Here is a 22,425-nt window from a genome sequence, read left to right on the forward strand (position 1 = left end):
TTGTAGAGGTTTCATTTCAAATCCAATGTGGTGGCATGCAGAGCCCAACTCGCGAAAATTGTGTCACTGTCCAAATATTTCTGGACCTAACTGTATATATTCTGGCAATAAGACATTATGCTAATCTGACATTAATTCCAAGTATATTAAACGGGTCTTGCTTTTTCTCATTCTTCGTCTCTTTTTTCTTTCTTCTTACTTTTTCTATGGAAAAACCGCAGTGCATACACCTATGTAATGTGATGTGTTCTTTTGTGAAAGTTCCCTTAATGAAAACATGTGCATATAATTTGGGAGGGTGTGTGTTATACGATATAGGAAGCCGACATCCCTTCCTCCCCAGAGCATGATTAAGACTCACGTCGAAACGCGTAGCTTTGTGGGGTCTGAATAACATCTATGCAATATCCTGCTGACCGCCTGTAATTTCCTATTTTATGGATTTATAAATAAAAATGAATTTTAACAAGATATTTTGGACCGCGCTGGAAGTTCCCTTTTTCTCATTGATTTTAACGGGTCTATGTGTGCCCGTGTCTTCGGCACGTGAGGAAACGGACCAAACACGTGCCGGAGACACAGAAGTGTGAAGGAGGCCTACAAGTCAGGCACAAGGCTGGGAGAGAGAAGAGCCGTTCGAGGCTGAATACTAAAGATTAGGCTTATTAGCATGCCACTTCTCCAAACAGTCAATGATCAGGAGGGCACCCCCTACCGGCAGGCACAAGGCAGGGAGACAGAAGAGCCATTCATGCCCGAATATTGAAATTTAGGCTTATTAGTATTCCACTTTTCCCAAGTGTCAATGATCAAGAGGGCACCCTCTACTGGCAGGCACAAGGCTGGGAGACAAGAGCTGTTTGCTCCAGAATATTGAAGATTAGGCTTATTAGTATGCCACTTTTCCGAATGGTTAATGATCAAGAGGGCACCACCTACCGGCAGGCACAAGGCTGAGAGATATCGTTCACGCCAAAATATTGAAGATTCAACAACACCTACCAAGGGGTTGTTTCATGGAAGCAAGACATGCTTTATAGGACACGCTCACTAGAAGGCAAGGTGAAGAACTGCTCTGTCACAGCAGCTCTCTTTTTGGCAGACTTGTGGCATGTATGACAATAATCTGAATGACCACAATGTAATTGTACATTTTTTCTAGCAACAGCAGCTTTTCCAAGACATTCCCTTGAAAAGGAACCAATCATCAGGATCTTTGTATATAAGCTAAAGCCAGTGCTATACGGGCACTATCAGGCTGATTCTATACATACCTGTAGTGGTCAGCTCGGATGGTTAGGTTTTGAAATCAAAGAAATTAAAGTTTATAAAATCACCAGCTTCTTGAGTGACAGCAGCTGAGGAGCAGATAATATCTGAGGGGTATTCATAGTTATCCTCTCCCCATTAGAATTAGCGCAAGTATTATACAATCGATTTAATATTTGACTTGCAGGACCTCTGCTGAGGTCATACCATGTGACCAGAAGGGGCGGGGCCTTAGTCAACAGGAAAATGTTGCTTCCGTATCAGCTTTGTTGGTTGAGGCCCCGCCCCTTCTGGTCACATGGGTATGACCTCAGCACAAGTCAAATATTAAATCGATTGTATAATACTTATGCTAATTGTAACAGGGGGAGGGGATAACTATGAATACCCCCCCTTATAATCTGATCCTCAGCTGCTGTCACTCAAGAAGCTGATGATTTTATAAACTTTACTTTCTTAGATTTCAGAACCTAAACATCCGAGCTGACCACTAATGGTATGCAGGGAATCAGCCTGATAGTGCCAGTATAGCACTGGCTTTAGGTTGTATATGAAAATCCTGATGATTGGTTCCCTTTAAGCCTAAAATGGTAAACCCTTAGTAGTAGCATATGATATGTTAATAAAAAAAAAAAGTTACCGTAAATGTGAACCTTTACCATCATTTCCCCCAACGTCACGCGCACACATGGCACCAAGGCTATGACAGTTAAATCATTACACCCATTTAAATATGCTGTACATAAAAATATATATATGACAAGAAATTGTGGAAACCTACCGGTTCAATGACTTCCACATTCCGGACAGAAGGATCAGGCGCCACCTCCGGCCAGTCGGACAGCTCCAAGTACCCTGAGGCCTTAGCATTCAGCGTGTGAGACAGCGTACCAAGCTGAAAACGATCTCGATCTATTGAATGAGATACATAAGTAGCAAATAGTTGATTACAGTGAAACCTATGAGCCTTGCTGCGCAGAGTGCAACCATTATGAAGATGGCAGATCAGGCTGATATTAGCCTGGGTAGGAAGAAATAGATGGGAAGCAGACAGCCTTCCATAAGGTCACGACGATTATTTCAATCCATACATTATAATAATCTCTTTCATAATGGTCAATATAAAAACTAATCAGTCAGTATGTTTAGAGGCGCTGTGCCGGAATGCAGATTGTGTGAGAATGACTGGATGGTAAATATTAAGAATGACAGCGCAGTTTAACAATCCACAGACAAGGCTTCTACCAGCTCATTCCCAATTTTAATCATTCTTTTTCTGCTACACCAAACACCATTACTACTGAAATTAGCAATAAATCTACATGAACGCTAAAACACCGGAAAACCGGCAGAGTTTAAGAATTAGCATCTTGTTGCATATGGAACAACTTACCAACCACGGAAATATTTTTGCAAAATAAACCCACGTCACCTTAAAGGTTTCCTACAAACATCAGGGGCGCCATTATGTATATCAATAAGGCGGGAAACCGTATAAAGGACCCACTGGTCATTAAAGGGGATTCCCATCTTGTAAATTTAGGCATATTCAAAGGATATATACATTGATCTTGAAAATAAGGTCCCGGCACACACTGCTGTCAGTGGAAGTAGGTCGAAATTCACATTCAATTGTATTGAAATTCCAACCAGCTTCCTATTGAAATCAATGAGAGTTCTTGAGACAGATGCGGATCCAAGTGGTGAGCCTCACATTTTCTAGAAATTTATGGCATATCCTATGGATTTAACATACATGTACAAGACTGAAATACCGTTAAAAGGGGTTTTCCCACAAGCAAAAGTTATTTTTATTCCAAGATTCATTGATTACAAATTGGATATGATTAGAAAAAAAAAGTTCCTGTGCTGAGATAATCATCATATATAGGTGTCCCTGCTATGTACTGTGTAATGTCTGTGTCTGACCGTACAGGGACATGGTCTGATCATACCATAGCTCCTGGTCCGGAGAGGACGCAGAAGAGTATACAGTTAGTACACCATGGGATCAGCTGATTCTTTTTGTGAGTTAAAGCATTTCCATGCCTGTTTTTAAGGCATGTTTTACCTCATAGAATAAATAATTTGTGATCCAGGGCTGTCCTGTCTGTATACTCTCTTTTGCGTCCTACCTTGCCCAGGTGTCACGTTAGGTGCGGGGAAGTGCCAAGCAAATGGCAAAAAGGAAGGGAAGGGAAACCCTGTGTCTAGGGAAGGGGGAGATGGTGACCCCTGACCAAAATCAACCGCTAGTCCCTGAGATCCCTCACCACCATAGATAGGTTCCACACCTATGCGCTGAGCCGGATACCTGACCCTAGGTATCCACAGTGCTGAACCCTAAATAGGGAACAGGTGAGATGAGCTCTTCATCAACCCAACTAAACACTAGAGAAGACACAAGTAGGACACACAGGGGGAAAATGCAAGAACTACTTATCCACAAATGACTCAGGCAGAAGTTCAGCAAAGTTTCAGCAACGATACCACAGATGAGTACAAACCACCTGCTTGCAACCAGAGATAGAATGAACTGAATAATATCACCAGCACCAGTCCAAGGAAAAAGGGAGTATTTAAGCACAAGGAAAATACTGATAATCAGCAGCTGGAAGGAGGACTCTGCTGGCTTCTAAAGGGGAAGAGATGAAAGCCAGCAGGAAAGCTATATAGTACAATTAAAACTAACATCAGGAATAATAGAAAGTCAAGGAACATTTTGCACAGGCAAACGCTGTGACCTTCTATTGCCAGGAGATATGGTATGATCAGAGCATGTCCCTTTACGGTCAGACACGGCAAGTACACAGTACATAGCAGGGACACATACTCAGCACAGGGACATTTTTGTTAAAGGGAACCTGTCATCAGATTTGGTGACTAAGCTGCAGCCACCACCACTGGGCTCTTATATACAGCAGGTTAGAATGCTGTATCTAAGAGCCTAGGCCGCTGTGTAGAACATAAAAATCACTTTATAATACTTCCCTATCGGTCGCTGCGGTGAAGTTGGGTCACATGGGCGTCTCCGTTGCCGGCGCCTCCTCTTTCGGCCATCTTTGTTGTCCTTCTTCTGAAGCCGGGGTGCATGACGCGTCCTACGTCATACACACAAGCCGGCATTGAGGACCTGTGCAGGTGCGCTTTATCTGCTCTGAGCAGGGCAGATCAAAGTATTGTAGTGCGCCTGCACAGGACCGGCGAGTGTGGATGACGTAGATGCGTCATGCACACAGGCTGCAGGAGGAGGACAAAGATGGCCGAAAGAGGAGGCAACGGCACCAGAGATGCCCATTTGACCCATCTGCTCCGCAGAGACCTTTAAAAGGTAAATATTATAAAGTTTTTTTTACGTTCTATACAGCGGCCTGGGCTCTTATATACAGCATGTTAGAATACTGTATATAACAGCTCACCGGTGGTGGCCGCAGCTTATAGGCCCCAGATCTGCTGACCGGTTCCCTTTAAATACATCCAATAGTGGAACTTATTATTCCAAAATCTATTGTTCGTGGGAAAAGCCATTTAAGTGTGAATGCTTGAAGGTGTCCCGAGTTGGTTATTTTGTGTAAGAATGTTATTGACATGTCCATTTTGCTGGGATTTTGCCTGGAAAAATATGCATGGAGATTTTTAGTACGGGATTTCACTCTATCCAATGCATAGGAAAAAAACCACGGCAAATCCACCACAAAATCCAGAAATAAAACATGGCCAGTCTGGATCAGAATTTGAAGGGAAATCTACATATGATTTTATTCTCCCAAAATTATTGTGCATGTTAACATTTCCCAAACAATCAAAACACTAATAACGGTAATAATAATTTCCATAATTGGTTGTGTTAAGCAAAAATGTTCCTGTGCTGAGATAATCTTATTTGTGTCCCTGCTATGTGCAGTGTAATGGCCGTGTCTGACCGCACAGGGGCATGGTCTGATCATACCATAGCTCCTGGGCAGGGGAGGATGCAAAAGAGTATACAGACATTACAGCACGGGATTCTTACTGTGAGGTGAAACATTTAACAACCTGTTTTTAAATAATGTTTTACAGAATGCCATATGTGTGATCCCATACTCTTAGGCGGGCTTTGCACGTTGCGACATCGCAAGCAGATGCTGCGATGTCGCACGCGATAGTCCCCGCCCCCGTCGCAGGTAAAAATCTTGTGAAAGCTGGCGTAGCGAAAATCATCGCTACGCCGGCTTCACATGCACTCACCTGCCCTGCGACGTCGTTCTGGCCGGTGACCCGCCTCCTTATTAAGGGGGCAAATCGTGCAGCGTCACTGCGACGTCACAGGCAGGCGGCCAATAGCAGCGGAGGGGTGGAGATGAGCAGGATGTAAACATCTCGCCCACCTCCTTCCTTCCACATATCCTACGGAAGCCGCAGTGACGCAGGTAGGAGATGTTCCTCGCTCCTGCTACTTCACACACAGCGATGTGTGCTGCCGCAGGAACGAGGAACAACATCGGACCGTCGCGTCAGCGTAATTCTGGATTACGCCGACGCTGCACCGATGATACGATTACGACGCTTTTGCGCTCGTTAATCGTATCATCTAGGCTTTACACACTGCGATGTCGCATGCGATGCCGGAAGTGCGTCATTTTCAATTTGACCCCACCGACATCGCACCTGCGATGTCAGTGTGCAAAGCCCGCCTTAGGTTTGTATGCTCAGTTTTGTTTTCTTTCCAAGCCTGGAGCTATGGTAACAAAAAAAACCCAAAAACTTAGGATCACAGATGCTGCTCTGTGAGGTAAAATACTGTTTACAAACGGAAATGTTTCACCTCGAAAAGAAACAGCTGTAATCCGATACGGTCCTGTCTTTATACTCTTACTTTCTCACTTGCCCAGGAGCGGTGGTATGATCAGACCATGTCCCTGTACGGTCAGACACGGCCATTACACAGCACATAGCAGGGGCACATATATAAGATTATCTCAGCACAGGAACATATTTTCAGAATACATCCAATTATAAATCTTCATGTTATGCCAGGATTTATTTATTAATATGTACCGTATTTTCCGCTTTATAAGACGCACTTTTGTTCCACCAAATTTTGGGGGAAAGTATGGGGTGCATCTTCTAATCCGAATATACAGATTTTATACTGCAGGGTTCAGGGGAGGTGGGGGCATCTCTGGAGCGGTGCTGGAGGCTGAGGCAGGCTGGTAGAGGCTGAGGCAGGCTGGTAGAGGCTGCAGAGGGAGATCTCCTGCTCCCGCTCATATAATATGCACTGCCGCTGTCCATCACCGTGGTGCTGAACCCACACCGTGGTGACGTGCTGGGGGAGCGGCGCATATTATATGTGCCTGTGCTCCCCTTTGATGGCACATGCCCCCCCTGTGTTAGATATGGCCCCCATGCTGCTGCCCATAGTAAAATAAAAAACTTTTTACTTAACTCCTCCAGCGTTGATCTCCCCGTGTCTCTGCTGCTGCTGTGATCAGACACGCTGAGATGATGTCACTCTGTTGTGCTGATCACATGACCGGCACCGAGAACCAGGAAGGGCAGGAGCTCAGCAGCACGGAGGGAGACACGAGGCAGGACAGCGCTGGAGAAGGTAAGTAAAGAGTTTATTTTACTATAAGCAGCAGCATGGGGGCCATATCAAACACCGGGTGATGTGTGCCAGCCACAGCAGGCCATGGGCAGCAATAGGGGCCGGGTGCCAGCCATAGGGGGCCATGGGCAGCAATAGGGGCCGGGTGCCAGCCATAGGGGACGTGTGCCAGCCATAGGGGACATGTGCCAGCCATAGGGGACGTGTGCCAGCCATAGGGGACGTGTGGCATCACTGGGGGACGTGTGCTAGCACAAGGGGGCTATATTCAATATAAGGGGGCCATATTCAGATTAAGGGGGCTAATTTTAGGATTGGGGGGCTATGAGGGACATATACCCTATATGATTTGTTAGATGGACACTGGCATTATAAGACGGACCCCTTTTATTAAAAAAAAAAAAAATCTCTTTTCCTTCACCAAATTTGGGGGTGCGTCTTATAAAGCGAAAAATACGGTACTTTGTTTGTAGGAAAACGCTAACCTGTGTAAAGGACCCCTACCAAGCCCAATCATAGTTTAACCAAATATTTGTCATCCGAAGACAGCCAGGAGGTCCCATCCATTAAGGAAAGGATGTGCCAACATTAATTTATCACCTGAAAGGGGTTTTTATACAAGCAAAACATATGAGTATCCAAAAGATAAGTGATGATAATAATCATCTTTATTGTTACATAGCGCTAACATACTCTGCAGCACTTTACATACATCATGACGTATGTAGAGTGCTATGGAACATGATGGCGATATATATAATAAAATAAATAAAAGGGTCAAAAAATTGCTCCCGTATTATGCTTTTGCTAAACTGGCTCCAATAAATATTGTTGTTAATGGAGTTTGTAAACCCTATTTTTTGTTTTTATAGGCAAAGCAATCAATGATGTAAAAAACCAAAAGGTGTAAAACTCCCCATACCGGCCCATCACTGGATTTAATGTTTGCGTGCAAATACCACCAAGGACCCAGGTAGCAAGATATTATTGGGTAAAGTTGAGCAAATATATTCACGGGACACTTGTGCAGTGCCCACATTGGAAGTCAACGGCTACTGGACCAGATCCTTGCAAACCTTCACCTATCAGCCGCCATTCTAGGTTCCTCTTCTTATTAGTAGCCCCGGCATGATGTCATGGTGTAATGCCCCAACTATAGCATAGCAACAAGCCAACCGATCCTGAAGAAGCACTAGGAATGGTGGTAGGATGAGGTATTCAGTGTGCACAGCTTGCAGCCATGCACTACCAAACACAGAAGAAAGCACGCCACTTTTCAAATGCGTTTCATTCATTAAGTGTGCCCTTGTTAATGAATCCAGTGCCTTGGCTTCAAGACCGGCATGAACAATGCTGGTCTTGAACCAGGCTATAGTATTGGACAACTACAATTTTTTTAATGCCATCTACCAGCAAAGTAAATACGCCATGACACAAAAGGTTCACATCAACAAACTTGGTTACCCATTCACGGTACTCAAATGTCTAGAGATTTCAAACCAACACAATACTCTTGGGATATGGTGCGAATACATGTATGGGAACCCAGACGATGTACAGCCATTTCCATTACACAACTGACACAATTTGTGCACTGGTCCAATGTCTATAGCTGGATCAAAAATACACAATAACAGATGTCCAGATGACGGACACTCCCATAGAAATCCATGGCATCAGTTTCCTTATGACATTTCAATGCATGCCGGAGGAAAGGAGAGGGGGGGGATGGCCATATACACAAGATCAAGGCCTTAGGAGAGGAGGGGGGATGGCCATATACACAAGATCAAGGCCTTAGGAGAGGAAGGGGGATGGTCATATACACAAGATCAAGGCCTTAGGAGAGGAAGGGGGATGGCCATATACACAAAATCAAGGCCTTAGGAGAGGAGGGGGATGGCCAGATACATAAGATCAAGGCCTTAGTGGGCTGCACGGTGGCTCAGTGGTTAGCACTGCAGTCTTGCAGAGCTGGGCTCCTGGGCTCAAATCCCACCAAGGACAACATCTGCAAGGAGTTTGTATTTTCTCCCCGTTTTTGTGTGGGTTTCCTCCGGGTACTGTGGTTTCAACCCACACTCCAAAAACATACTGATAGGGCACTTAGATTGTGAGCCCCAATGGGGACAGTGTTGCCATTGTATGAAAAACACTGTGGAATTAATAGCGCTATATAAATATTATTATTATTATTATTATTAGAGGAGGAGGATGGCTATATACACAAGATAAACGCCTTAGAAGAGGAGGGGGGATGGCCAAATACACAAAATCAAGGCCTTAGAGAATATTTACGACATGAGGGTGCATCAATACAGCAATTGCATGAAAATATTGAGTTTTGATGATCCATTTCTATCAATATCAGCAAATAAAGTGTCACCTTTGCTCTAGTTGAGGCTAGCTAGGATAAAGGAAAGCAGAAGAAGCCTGACGTGAATGAAGCCTTTTCTCTAGGATCCTAATCTGATCATGTTACCACCCAATATGCACAACTAGATAAGAACAGTTTTCCGCTATACTCAGCAACCACTCGTTTTGTACCCATCGGGATCATTATTCCCTCTAGAGGTGGGGGCACAGATGTAATTTACCTTTGAAGGGAGATTCTAGAACAGGCGCCGGCTTCTGGGCCAGAAATATTCTCTTGGCGTATTTACACAGGGCGCCACTCTTCTCATTTGGAACAATAAGCTGTCTTACGAAGCGCGTGCGGTCCCGGATATCGTAATTCTGATCGTATTTGCCAAGATTTAATATGTACTGAGTAAGCAATTTTGTCTGTTGGGAGAGAACGAAAAAAAGAAAAATCAGAAGGAGAGAGAAAGTAGAAGTAGTGATTTATGATTATTGATAACCGCCAGTAAACATGTTTAAAGAGGTAATAAAAAACGAAGCGTTAAGACAAACAAATGTCGCTCCGCAGGGAATACGCATTTCTGAAGCTGCAAATGGAAAATCCAAGCCAAAAGCACATGTCCTGCTCTAAGCTGGGAGGTGAATGCTAACGACGGCGAGGCAGCCATGTGCTAGATTATTAAACTGCTGAAGTGGAAAGAAAGGCATCATTAAAAAATAATCATATATGGCAAACCCTCTGAAGGGTCTGCGTGAGGATAATGAATGTGGAAATACAACTAAAAACATGGCACTCAAAACTTAATCGAGAAAATATGCAGGACATCAAAACATCAGCGGGTGTGAGGGGGCTGGCAAAGTGCTCCATCCGAGGTGCGCTTTATGAAGAGATAGTGTCCCTGGCACCGCGAGGGTCCGCACACTCGCTCGCCACTCTCTTACTTTGCTCTGAATTACGGCCCATTAAAGGAGACACATGAATCACTGAACTGGATTACTGCAAATTATTTGCAGTGCATTTAGCTGTTACTTTTTCATAAGAGCGAGCTGCTGATGCCTTCTAAAAAGCAAGATAAAAGAGCGCTTATAGCCGGCGGTAATCCTGTTCATTTATTTATTTATGTAAGGTAACAGCTTGTTTTACGGCGGATTTTCCATCATTTCTTAATTCGGCCATTGACTATGCTACATTAAAACTGCATCCAGATCATTTTTATAATAGCCTACAGCAAACCAAATTTTACCATTATGTTCTAAATTAGATGCATCTGCGAGGCATAAATGTTTGTTAAAAATAGTCACAAGGCATTCTGCTGCTAACTATGTGTATACAGCGCAAATAAAGACACCAATACCTCAACTAACAGGCAGAGTGTGAAATGTGCTTATTTAGACTAATGAAGCAAATTCATAGACTTGGTGTACTCGACTGAATAAGAAAAATGCCTTCAGCCGTTTTAGGAATTACTTGTAATCACGGCAGCATCGGAGAGGTCTCAGCCTGTAAACCTTCCCCGGCTCGGCAGCATTAAGGCTTTTTAACATTGCCGTCAAGCTGACCCCACATCCCACCCGCTCCCCAGCTACAGAAGTGCACGCCGGATCTGCTCTGACATTTTTCTGTGATTTTTCCTTTTTTTTTCAGGGCATATTTCTATCAGTGATTCCCCAATATATTTCTTTTTCGATTACAAGGGGCCGCAAATCAGGTAATTTGGGTGTAGGAGGGGCAGCCAGAGGGAAATCAAATTACCTATGACATCCTGTAAAGATACAAGCACACAGAGCAGAATTTCCCCTTGGAGGATTTGGACGCTGTAAAATCTGCATGTATATCACGGACACATTGTGCTACATTGAAAGTGTGTGAAATGCACAAATGTGAATCTGCAGAAAGAATTGACAGCAGACTGACATGCTACGCAGTTTTCTAAATTTCCATGCAGAAAATCTGTGCAGAGTGTAAAGATTTGGTAAAAACTTGATTAACTTGCTAGGACAGCAGCAGAACACCAAGAAAATAGAATATCCATGGTTAATTAATAGGTACTGCAGAATATCTACATATTTTTCGGACTATAAGACGCACTTTTTCCCCCCCCAAACGTTGGGAGAAAGTTGGGGGTGCGTCTTATGGTCTGAATATAGGGCTGCGGCCAGGAATGAGGGTGCTGCGGTGGAGCGGACCATCGGGGGCACGAGCAGGCTGTGGCAGCGCCTGCCGTGACCACGTGGGCCCGCTCGTTACATATGCACGCCCATCATCTCTTAGCGCTGAAGCCGGCGCTGACAGGTGAGCGGGATGATGGGCGGGGGGTGCGTGCATAATTAACAGCCGGCCGTGATCACCCCTAGCAACTACAGCCTGGAGTGATCATGTGCGGCTGTATTCACTGCCCCCCGCGCATCATTATCAACACGGGGCAGTGAATAAGTACAGTATACTCATCGGCCACTTCCGTGCAGCATCGTGATCTCCTCCAGTCTGCCGGTCAGCTGATCTGTGTAGAGAGCGGTGAGCACAGCGATGACGTCATCGTTGTGTGCGCCGCTAGTCTCCACGCAAGTCAGCTGACAGGCAGACTGGAGGACGAGCGGTGCTGCAGGGAAGTGACCGGTGACGGCTCGACACAGATCAGCGGCGCTGCTGCCGCCACAGACAGGAGGAGGAGCGATACTGCATGGAGCGAGGAAAGGTCAGTATAAACGTTTATTGTTTTTTGTGTGATACAGGATACATGCCATATAGAAGGATGAGGGTATATAGCAGGATGAGGGTATATAGCAGGATGAGGGTATATAGCAGGATGGGGGTATATAGCAGGATGGGGGTATATAGCAGCATGGGGGTATATAGCAGCATGGGGGTATATAGCAGCATGGGGGTATATAGCAGCATGGGGGTATATAGCAGCATGGGGGTATATAGCAGCATGGGGGTATATAGCAGCATGGGGGTATATAGCAGCATGGGGGTATATAGCAGCATGGGGGTATATAGCAGCATGGGGGTATATAGCAGCATGGGGGTATATAGCAGCATGGGGGTATATAGCAGCATGGGGGTATATAGCAGCATGGGCGTATATAGCAGCATGGGCGTATATAGCAGCATGGGGGTATATAGCAGCATGGGCGTATATAGCAGCATGGGCGTATATAGCAGCATGGGCGTATATAGCAGCATGGGGGTATATAGCAGCATGGGGCCATATAGCAGCATGGGGGTATATAGCAGCATGGGGGTATATAGCAGCATGGGGGTATATAGCAGGATGGCAGTATATAGCAGGATGAGGGCATATTCCAGGATGGCAGTATATAGCACGATGGGGGTATATAGCTGGATGAGGGCATATAGCAGGATGGGGTACTTTAGCAGAGAATTTGGGTATATTACCCCAATAATAGTGTCAGCAGCAGATCCTCGTCCCATACCAATGTGTCATGACCACATTTTTTGCTTAAAATTTTATTTTCCTATTTTCCTCCTCTAAAACCAGGGTGCGTTTTATGATCCGGTGCGTCTTTTAGTTCGAAAAATACGGTAATAGGTGGGTCGAGTGTTGCTAGTTATTCCCGCTCCTGTCTGCCTGCTTGTCCTTCTTCCCGCCTTCCAGACCATGAAATAACAGAGACAGGGGGAGGAAGAACAGGCAGGCAGACAGGGGCGGGAATAACTAGAAAAACCCGACCCACCTATTAGATATTCTGCAGCATCTATCAATGAAGTAACAGTGCATTTCACAAAGTTTACTTGCCTGTATTTCAGAAAGTATACATCCGATCTAACAACTAAAGGTATGTATAGAATCAGCATGATAGCGTCAGTACAGCACTGGCTTTAGTTTATATAGGAAAATCCTGGTGGTTGGTCCTCTTGAAGAAAACAACCCACCAAACCCCAACATATATAGTTGTAGGATAGTGAGCGGCTACATTGTAAATGGTGGTTTTCCTCTGGGATGTAAACCTGGAATGTCTATTCTGGTACCTGTAGTGTCACAAGCTTTGTCAAAGACCATGTTTACGGATAGCTGGAGAGAAGGGTGGGTCTGGCAATCCATATACCTCTCTACTCATGGGTGTAGTTCATTTGTCTTAATGAAACAGTTTGTTTGGCACATGGCAGTGTGTGGGGGCTGCCAAAATCCCGAAAAGTAACCTGTGAGAAGGAGCCACTGGGAGAGGTGCTCTGCACTGACAGGAGTCAGTGTACGTGGGGTCTGACAAACCTCCTGAAAAGTCACTGTGAAGGTAACAGGCTGAGAAACATGTTTATGTATACTGGCCAGGGTCAGTGGGAATTTGCTGGTGAAGTGTATTTGAACCTGTGCGGGTAAACCGCAAATTGTACGGACCTGACATCTGTCTGTTGTTTTGAAATGTGGTTTATGTGTGGCTAAATAAACAGTTTTAACATTTAATGGAAGAGTTTCCTGCGTGCTACTTCGCATCGCAAGCCAAGTGAGTAACCTCCATCACATAAAGTAAGTGCATATCACCTGTTCATCATAAAATAAGTTTATGTAGTGAAAAATGCAAGCAATGTTCACAAGACCGGAGAGAACAACAGTTAAAAAATTAGTGCAACACCACATCATCCAATGTATTAGTAAGCATAAACAGTCTGATCTTGATGTGAACTTAAAGAAAAGCCTTCATCAATAAATGAGAAACCTAGTTTGTATGTTACATGTACATTTTTGCAATGTTAATGGGCATTTATTTTCATATTAAAACGGTTGTCCAGTCAAAAACAAAAAGTCTGCAGTCACTGTGTGTCTTTCTATGTGATTGCAGACTTCAGAATCCTAACATTGCGCACACTGCGCACTATGAGAATTCTCCGGTGTTTGAGCTGGGAATGGCACTCACATGGCCGCAGGTATGCAATGTGGATACTACTGGCCAGAACACGACATTACGGCCTAGAACAATACACTTGCATTGAGAATATGCCCATCTTGTTTGTTGACCTAAATTGACAAGAAAATTGCATTTTGTTTTGTTTTTATTTAAACATTGGCATAAGTACTTATTTGTATTTTAAGGATACTATTGTGTTTCCCAAAAAAATAAGATCTACCACGAAAATAAACCCTAGCAGGAATTTTCAGCATCTTTGGCGCAAGGGTTACCGTATTTTTCGGACTATAAGACGCACCGGACCATAAGACGCACCCTGGTTTTAGAGGAGGAAAATAGGAAAATAAAACTTTAAGCAAAAAAATGTGGTCATGACACACTGTTATGGGGCGAGGATCTGCTGCTGACACTGTTATGGGGGTAATGTCCCCAAATTCTCTACTAAGGTACCCCATCCTGGTAATGATCCTCCTGCCTTGTATATGATCCTGCTATAAACCCCCATCCTGCTTATATACCAGCATCCTGCTCATATTCCCCCATCCTATTCATATACCCCCATCTTGTTCATATACCCCCATCTTGTTCATAAACCCCCAATCTTGTTCATATACCCCCATCCTGTTCATATAGCCCCATCCATCCTGTTCATATAGCCCCCATCCTGTTCATATACCCCCATCCTGTTCATATACCCCCCATCCTGTTCATATACCCCCCATCCGGTTCATATACCCCCCATCCGGTTCATATACCCCCCATCCGGTTCATATACCCCCCATCCGGTTCATATACCCCCCATCCGGTTCATATACCCCCCATCCGGTTCATATACCCCCCATCCGGTTCATATACCCCCCATCCTGTTCATATACCCCCCATCCTGTTCATATACCCCCCATCCATCCTGTTCATATACTTCCATCCTGTTCATATACCCCCCATCCATCCTGTTCATATACTTCCATCCTGTTCATATACCCCCATCCTGTTCATATACCCCCATCCATCCTGTTCATATACCCCCATCCATCCTGTTCATATACTTCCATCCTGTTCATATACCCCCCATCCATCCTGTTCATATACTTCCATCCTGTTCATATACCCCCATCCATCCTGTTCATATACCCCCATCCATCCTGTTCATATACTTCCATCCTGTTCATATACCCCCCATCCATCCTGTTCATATACTTCCATCCTGTTCATATACCCCCATCCATCCTGTTCATATACCCCCATCCATCCTGTTCATATACTTCCATCCTGTTCATATACCCCATATCCCTCCTGCTCATATACTCCCATCCTGCTATATGCCCCCATCGTGCTCATATACCATCCTGGTATATGGCCTGTATCCTATAGCACAAAGAAAAAAAAACAAACGTTTATACTCACCTTTTCCTCAATCCCTCCAGCACCGATCATCTTCCTCTCTGCGCCGCTGACCTGCGTGTGTGGAGCCGTTCCCCTGCAGCACGCGATGTCTTCCTGTCTGTGCCGATCAGCTGATCAGCACAGATCAGCTGACCGGCACAGACAGGAAGACATTGCGTGCTGTGGGGGAACGGCTCCACACACGGGGACGGGTGAGTGTACTGATTCACTGCACCCCGCGCTGATGATGACGCGCGGGGAGCAGTGAATACAGCCGCACATGATCACTCCAGGCTCTAGTTGCCAGGGGTGATCATGTGGACCGGCTCTTTACTATGCGCGTGTACCCGCTCGTCCTCCCGCCCACCTGTCAGCGCCGGCTTCTGCGCTGAGAAATGGGCGGGAGGATGGGCGTGCAAATGTAATGAGCGGGCCCACGTGGTCACGGCAGGCTGCTATAGTAGCCTGCTCGTGCCCCCGATGACCCGCTCCACCGCAGCACCCTCATTCCCCGCAGCCACAGTCAGACCATAAGACGCACCCCCAACATTTGGGGGGAAAAAAGTGCGTCTTATGGTCCGAAAAATACGGTAAATATAAGCCCTACCCGGAAAATAAGCCGTAGTTGCAGTTCAATAACGAAGTGTCCTTGCAGCTAAAAAAAGTCAAAGAAAACTCCAGGACACTTCATTATAGACAGCGGACACCCCCAAAAGAAAGAAGACTCCGCAATCATACTCACCAGACGCTGAACAGGAGGGCCTGCATTGGAATGCATATCCACACACACATCAGATCTCACACACACACACACACACACATCAGATCACACACACACACACACACACACATCAGATCACACACACACACATCAGATCTCACACACACATCAGATCTCACACACACACACACATCAGATCTCACACAGACACACACATCAGATCACACACACACATCAGATCACACACACACACCAGATCACACACACACACACACACACCAGATCACACACACCAGATCACACACACACACACACCAGATCACACACACACACACACCAGATCACACACACACACCAGATCACACACACACGCACACACCAGATCACACACACACGCACACACCAGATCACACACACACACACCAGATCACACACACACACACCAGATCACACACACACACACACACACACCAGATCACACACACACACACACACACACACACACCAGATCACACACACACACCAGATCACACACACACCAGATCACACACACACACCAGATCACACACACACACCAGATCACACACACACACACACACACACACACACACACACACATCCAGCGATAACGATTGGTTCTGGCCAGCAGGGGAACCTGGGATGCAGTGCGGTGGAGCGCGAGGACCTGTGGTGGAGCGCAAGGAGTGCCTGAAGTGGAACGCATCGATGTGTTCCACCGCAGGTCCTCTATGCGCTCCTCTGCACTGTGGTCCAGGTACCTCTGCTGGCGGAAAGGAATCAGTATCACCAGATGTGTTGAGTGTGTGATTATGTGTGAGATCTGATGTGTAAGTATATGTGTTTGACCTGACGTGTGTGTGTGTGATCTGATGTATGTCAGTGTCGGCCAGAAGCAGGGGAAGACCACATGGAACATACCTTGTGGAAGTGCCCACCGAAGATCGCAGGAGGACCTGGGAGCCACGCAGACATCTAAGGTCTGGTAAATATAAATTCTCTTGGGAAGAGGGATCTGCATTTTTTGGGGGGATAAACTTTGCCTCAATTGTGTTTCCCCAAGAAAAAGCCCTACCCCAAAAATAAGCCCTAGCGCATTTTTCGTGTAAAAATAATATAAGACAGTGTCTTATTTTCAGGGAAACACGGTACTTGTACACTCATTGGGAGAGATTTTTCATAACTCTTTCTCGACAGAGCGTTCCTTATCACAGTAGTTCGTGCTGAATGATAACTTTGCTGCACCTTTTGATCATTTTGTCTTAAGATTTACTTTATACAGAAGGGGTGACAAAATTTTTAGAGTACAGTTTCACATCTTTTTTTTTTTTTTATTTGAGGCCTCCCCTAAACAGGAACATCGTCTTGTCAGATGAATCAGAGAAACTATCTGAAACACAATAATATGGCGGAGTGCAAGATTTTTATGAAAATCTGCTTAAAAGATCTGGGGCATTTAGCACAGTAATTCCACATGGTTTCAGTTTACTAATACATTGGATGATAGGTGATTGCACCAATTTTCTAATGATTTTATAGGCAGTCTTGTATATACTCAATGTTTACTTATATTTTCACTACATATTTTTAATGATGAGCTAAAAAATAATTATTACGTTTAGTGCATTTTGGCTTTGTATCTTTGTTTGCCGTGTTGATCCGGTATTACGCCATGGATTGCCCCTTGGTAGATTTTCTTCTTTCTCAGAATACACAATGCCTGTATAACAAGGGCAGTCATTCGAAAATGGCTCCATTAGTCTTCTTCATTATTTATATTGCGCTGACTGGTAAAAGGAGGACATTACTCTATGATTAGGTTGTTTTTTTTTAGTTCAATCTAATGAACAGAAATGTGAGGGATCATGAAGATGACACTCTGCAGCTTGTTTAGGGGGATGTCACAACTAAATGGCATATTCGCCCTGCTATATAATTCCTTCACTGTTGCATCAAGAGCATGAACTGCTCACAGACCAAACAGAAAAATTAATGGCGCCCTCTTAGCATGGCCACGGCCTTACCTGCTTGGAATTGGTTAAGTACAGCTTTGCTGCAAGGTTTAATATCTGCAACTTGACAAGGTCGTCCTCGTTAGTGAAGCTCTTTGCCGTCTTCCTCAGCACATCAGGTGCAATTTTCGGCACTCGCTCGCAATACTCTCCAATAAGCCACAGAATGCTGGCCCTTGCCATAGGAACCTAGAGGGAAAAAACAAATCTTAAAAGTCAAATAAAAGTATCCTTTTGTCAACCCTTAAGAAGTTCATACTGATGAAATTATTTTAGATGGTCAACGTTTTGCTGCCAAATTAAAAAAATATGCACAGGTCAAGTTGCCCTTGAAGAACAATTCGATTAATTATATTAAATTAGTTTGGAAGAATTTCATTGGTCTCTATTTATTAAGTCAGTATCATGCAAGAATAAAAAAAAAAAAAAAAAAAAAAAGGTCAAACAACATGTGTCCCTTTCATTGCCTTTCTTCTATATTGAGAAAATCTTTTCTATACTGCGAAAACACAATAAAGTTACAGTACATAGTTTATAGGGCATATTTTCTGCCACGTGGACCTCACTATGGCTACATTCACATATTCAGCCCGAGGGCTGTCTGTGAAAAAAAACCTAACAGCCCTCAGAACAAGGTTATTCAATTGGCCTCTTCCCATTGACCGATTTTTGGTTTTGCCTTCACTGACCAAATGTCCATGTGAAAAAATAGAGCGCACTCTTTCCCTAGTGTCAGATCAGACTCTCCTATTGAAGGATAAGTATATACAAAAAAATAAATAAAATAAAAATCATCAGATCCAATACAGATTAAATGTACCACATCCGATTTTATATTTGCTTTGTAATTCTTTAATATCGGTGTGAGGAGCTGGCTGCGGACTAAATACTATTGGACCAATGGACATAGAGTAGAGTACACAACTCTAAAGGATTCAGACTTTTTATAGCACGGAGTGCTAGTTACGTCAATCTTAATGTGTTTTATTATTAGAGAGTGCTTGCTCGTCAGTTTAAGGTACACAATTTGAAGAGGGAAGGGGTTGTAAATGTGTGTAGTCTTGTTTGCCTCCATGGACTCTAATGTAACCAGGTCTGCAGTAGGATTCATTGTCCAGCATCTGGTGGGGGGGTTGTGAGTCTCTGCAGGGGGCTTTCCCCGATACAGAATTCTGCAGACTAATAACGGGGACTACCCCTCTTCAAAATTAAAGTTACATGAAAGAAATGTTAAAAGGGGGTGGGATGTGATCACATCTTTTCTTTCAGGGAGCTGAACGCAAAAGAGGTAAAAACGTGAGGAGACACGGTTGGACATAATTGGTGCTGTGACGTGGAGGGGCGAGGATCTGTTACTGTGGCCAGGTCCTCGTGTTTATGAATTGACTACAGAGATTGGAGCTAGATACAAGTGCTATGGTCGTGATATCCATTGTCAAGCTGGATACATGCACTACGGTAGCAACATCTGTCGTCTGGAGAAGAACAAGAACTGCATACAGAAGAAATAAAAATTGTTACATCGTTAACCTGCCTAGGTGATTAACACAACTCAGAACTTCACAATAGGAAACTGTATTTTCTTTTGGAAATTTAAAAAACTGTTCACACATAAAAACAGATGCAACACAAAGGACAATAAAGATGGAGAATTTGGGGGGGGAGGTTCTGAATAAAAATTTTTTTTTTTTAAATACCGTACATGTGAACTTAGCCTGATAGAAAAACGGCCTGTGCTACCCATATGGATTAATCACTACATAGCTTTTATTTCCTCATGCTCAAACAAAATAATATTGGTGATTGATTGAAATGGTCAAGAAGGGCAGTTTTACGTCAATATAGTTTTGATAAATGAGGCCTGAAAGTGTATTAATTAGTAATCATATAATTAACACAATAAGCAAATCCCATACAAAACAACATAAAATAATGCCTCAAAAAAGTGACAAGGGTAATTTTGGTTAAATAGTATATTAACATAAGCACAGAGGCCAAGGGCATAATAATTGTGATTGCAGTGTGTGACCATGACTGGGCCTGTAGGAAAGGGCGAGAGAGGCCTGAAGACACCAACTCCACTGTCAACTGATTGGGGTCCTCAGACACCCATTAAGCTGACATGAATTGGGGTCCAGAGATCAACCTACTCAATGCCTTTTTTGACCATTTCACCACCTGGCTACTACACTTCCTTTCCACCGACATCCCCACCATCATCATGGGTGATTTCAACATCCCCATTGACACTTCCTACTCATCTGTCTCCAAACTTCTAACACTCGCTTCCTCCTTCGGCCTCACCCAATGGTCTTCTGCAGCTACTCACAAAGATGGCCACACGCTGGACCTCATCTTCACTCGCCTCTGTTCCCTATCTATCCTCTCTAACTCGCCTCTCCCCCTGTCTGACCACAACCTACTCACATTCTCTTCCCTCTCTTCTCGAAGTATGCAACCCCAACGCCACAAACTTCCACACCCTCGTAGAAATATCAAACACATTGATTTACAAGCCCTTTCTCAGTCCCTTCTCCCCCTCACAGAGATTACATTTCTACATGATGCAGATGCCGCTGCAACTTTATACAACACTACAATCTCTGCAGCTCTCGAATCAGCTGCCCCCCTCACACACACAACAAAACCGGCACAATCAACAGGCAACCTTGGCACACAAGGCAGACTAAAGAACTAAGACAGGCTTCCAGAATTGCCGAGCACAGATGGAAGAGGTCTCATTCCACTGTGCACTTCATTGCATATAAAGAGTCCCTCACCACTTTCAAGTCCACACTCACTGCTGCAAAACAAACCTACTTCTCATCCCTCATATCTTCTCTCTCTCACAACCCTAAACAGCTATTCAACACTTTCAATTCTCTCCTCCGTCCTCCGGCTCCACCTCCCTCTCCTCTCCGCTGAAGACTTTGCCTCTTTCTTCAAGCGGAAGATTGACAACATCAGAGCAAGCTTTGGCCCACAATCACCACAGCCCCTCATCATAGCTACTCAGCCCTCTTCCTCCAAATCCAGCTTCTCCACCATGACAGAAAATAATCTCTCCACTCTACTCTCAAGATCACATCTAACCACCTGTGCACTGGACCCGCTCCCATCGCATCTCATCCCCAACATCACCGCAGTCCTCAGCCCAGCCCTAACCCATCTCTTCAACCTATCACTAACAACTGGTGTATTCCCTTCATGCTTTAAACATGCCTCTATAACACCCATCCTCAAAAAGCCCTCCCTTGACCCATCCTCTGTGTCAAACTATCGCCCCATATCCCTTCTCCCCTACGCCTCAAAACGACTGGAACAGCATGTCCATCTTGAATTGTCCTCATACCTCTCCTCCTGCTCCCTCTTTGACCGGCTTCAATCTGGCTTCCGACCTCACCACTCTACTGAAACTGCCCTAACCAAAGTCACCAATGATCTACTAACCGCCAAAGCCAAGCGACACTACTCTATCCTCCTCCTCCTGGACCGGTCCTCTGCCTTTGACACAGTAGACCATTCCCTCCTACTACAGATTCTCTCATCTCTGGGCATCACAGACTTGGCCCTATCTTGGATCTCCTCATACCTAACCGACTGAACTTTCAGCGTCTCCCATTCTCACACCACTTCCTCATCTCGCCCCCTGTCTGTCGGTGTCCCCCAAGGCTCAGTTCTTTGACCCCTGCGGTTCTCCATCTACACCTTTGACCTGGGACAGCTCATAGAGTCCCACGGCTTCCAGTATCATCTCTATGCCGATGACACACAGATCTACCTCTCTGGACCTGACATTACCTCTCTACTAACCAAAATTCCACAATGTCTGTCTGCTATTTCATCCTTCTTCTCTGCACGATTCCTAAAACTTAACATGGACAAAACAGAGTTCATTGTCTTTCCTCCTCCTCACTCATCTCCTCCAACAAGCCTTTCCATCAAACTTGATGGTTGCTCACTCTCCCCAGTCTCACAAGCTCGTTGCCTTCGAGTAACCCTCGACTCTGCTCTATCCTTCAAGCCACACATCCAAGCCCTCTTCAACTCATGCCGATTACAACTCAAAAATATCTCCCGGATCCGTGCTTTCCTTAACCAAGAATCTGCAAAAACATTAGTGCATGCCCTCATCATCTCCCGCCTCGACTACTGCAACCTCCTGCTCTCTGGCCTCCATTCCAACACTCTTGCACCCCTCC

The 22,425-nt window shown here is 44.7% G+C and overlaps 1 protein-coding gene across 2 annotated transcripts in view; it reads right to left on the bottom strand.

The window, feature by feature from the left end:
• The window catches only part of AP3B1 (adaptor related protein complex 3 subunit beta 1), a 350,885-nt gene that overhangs the window by 161,553 nt on the left and 166,907 nt on the right, over nt 1-22,425 (bottom strand). For both annotated transcript variants that reach the window (XM_075325641.1, XM_075325633.1), the window contains exons 15-17: nt 18,236-18,412; nt 9,457-9,643; nt 2,051-2,181 (exon numbers count right to left, since the gene is read on the bottom strand). In XM_075325641.1, coding sequence (XP_075181756.1) covers nt 2,051-2,181; nt 9,457-9,643; nt 18,236-18,412 — 495 coding nt within the window. The remainder of the gene's footprint in view (nt 1-2,050; nt 2,182-9,456; nt 9,644-18,235; nt 18,413-22,425) is intronic.

This window comes from Anomaloglossus baeobatrachus, chromosome 1, assembly GCF_048569485.1.
Source record: "Anomaloglossus baeobatrachus isolate aAnoBae1 chromosome 1, aAnoBae1.hap1, whole genome shotgun sequence".
Classification (NCBI taxonomy): Eukaryota; Metazoa; Chordata; class Amphibia; order Anura; family Aromobatidae; genus Anomaloglossus; species Anomaloglossus baeobatrachus.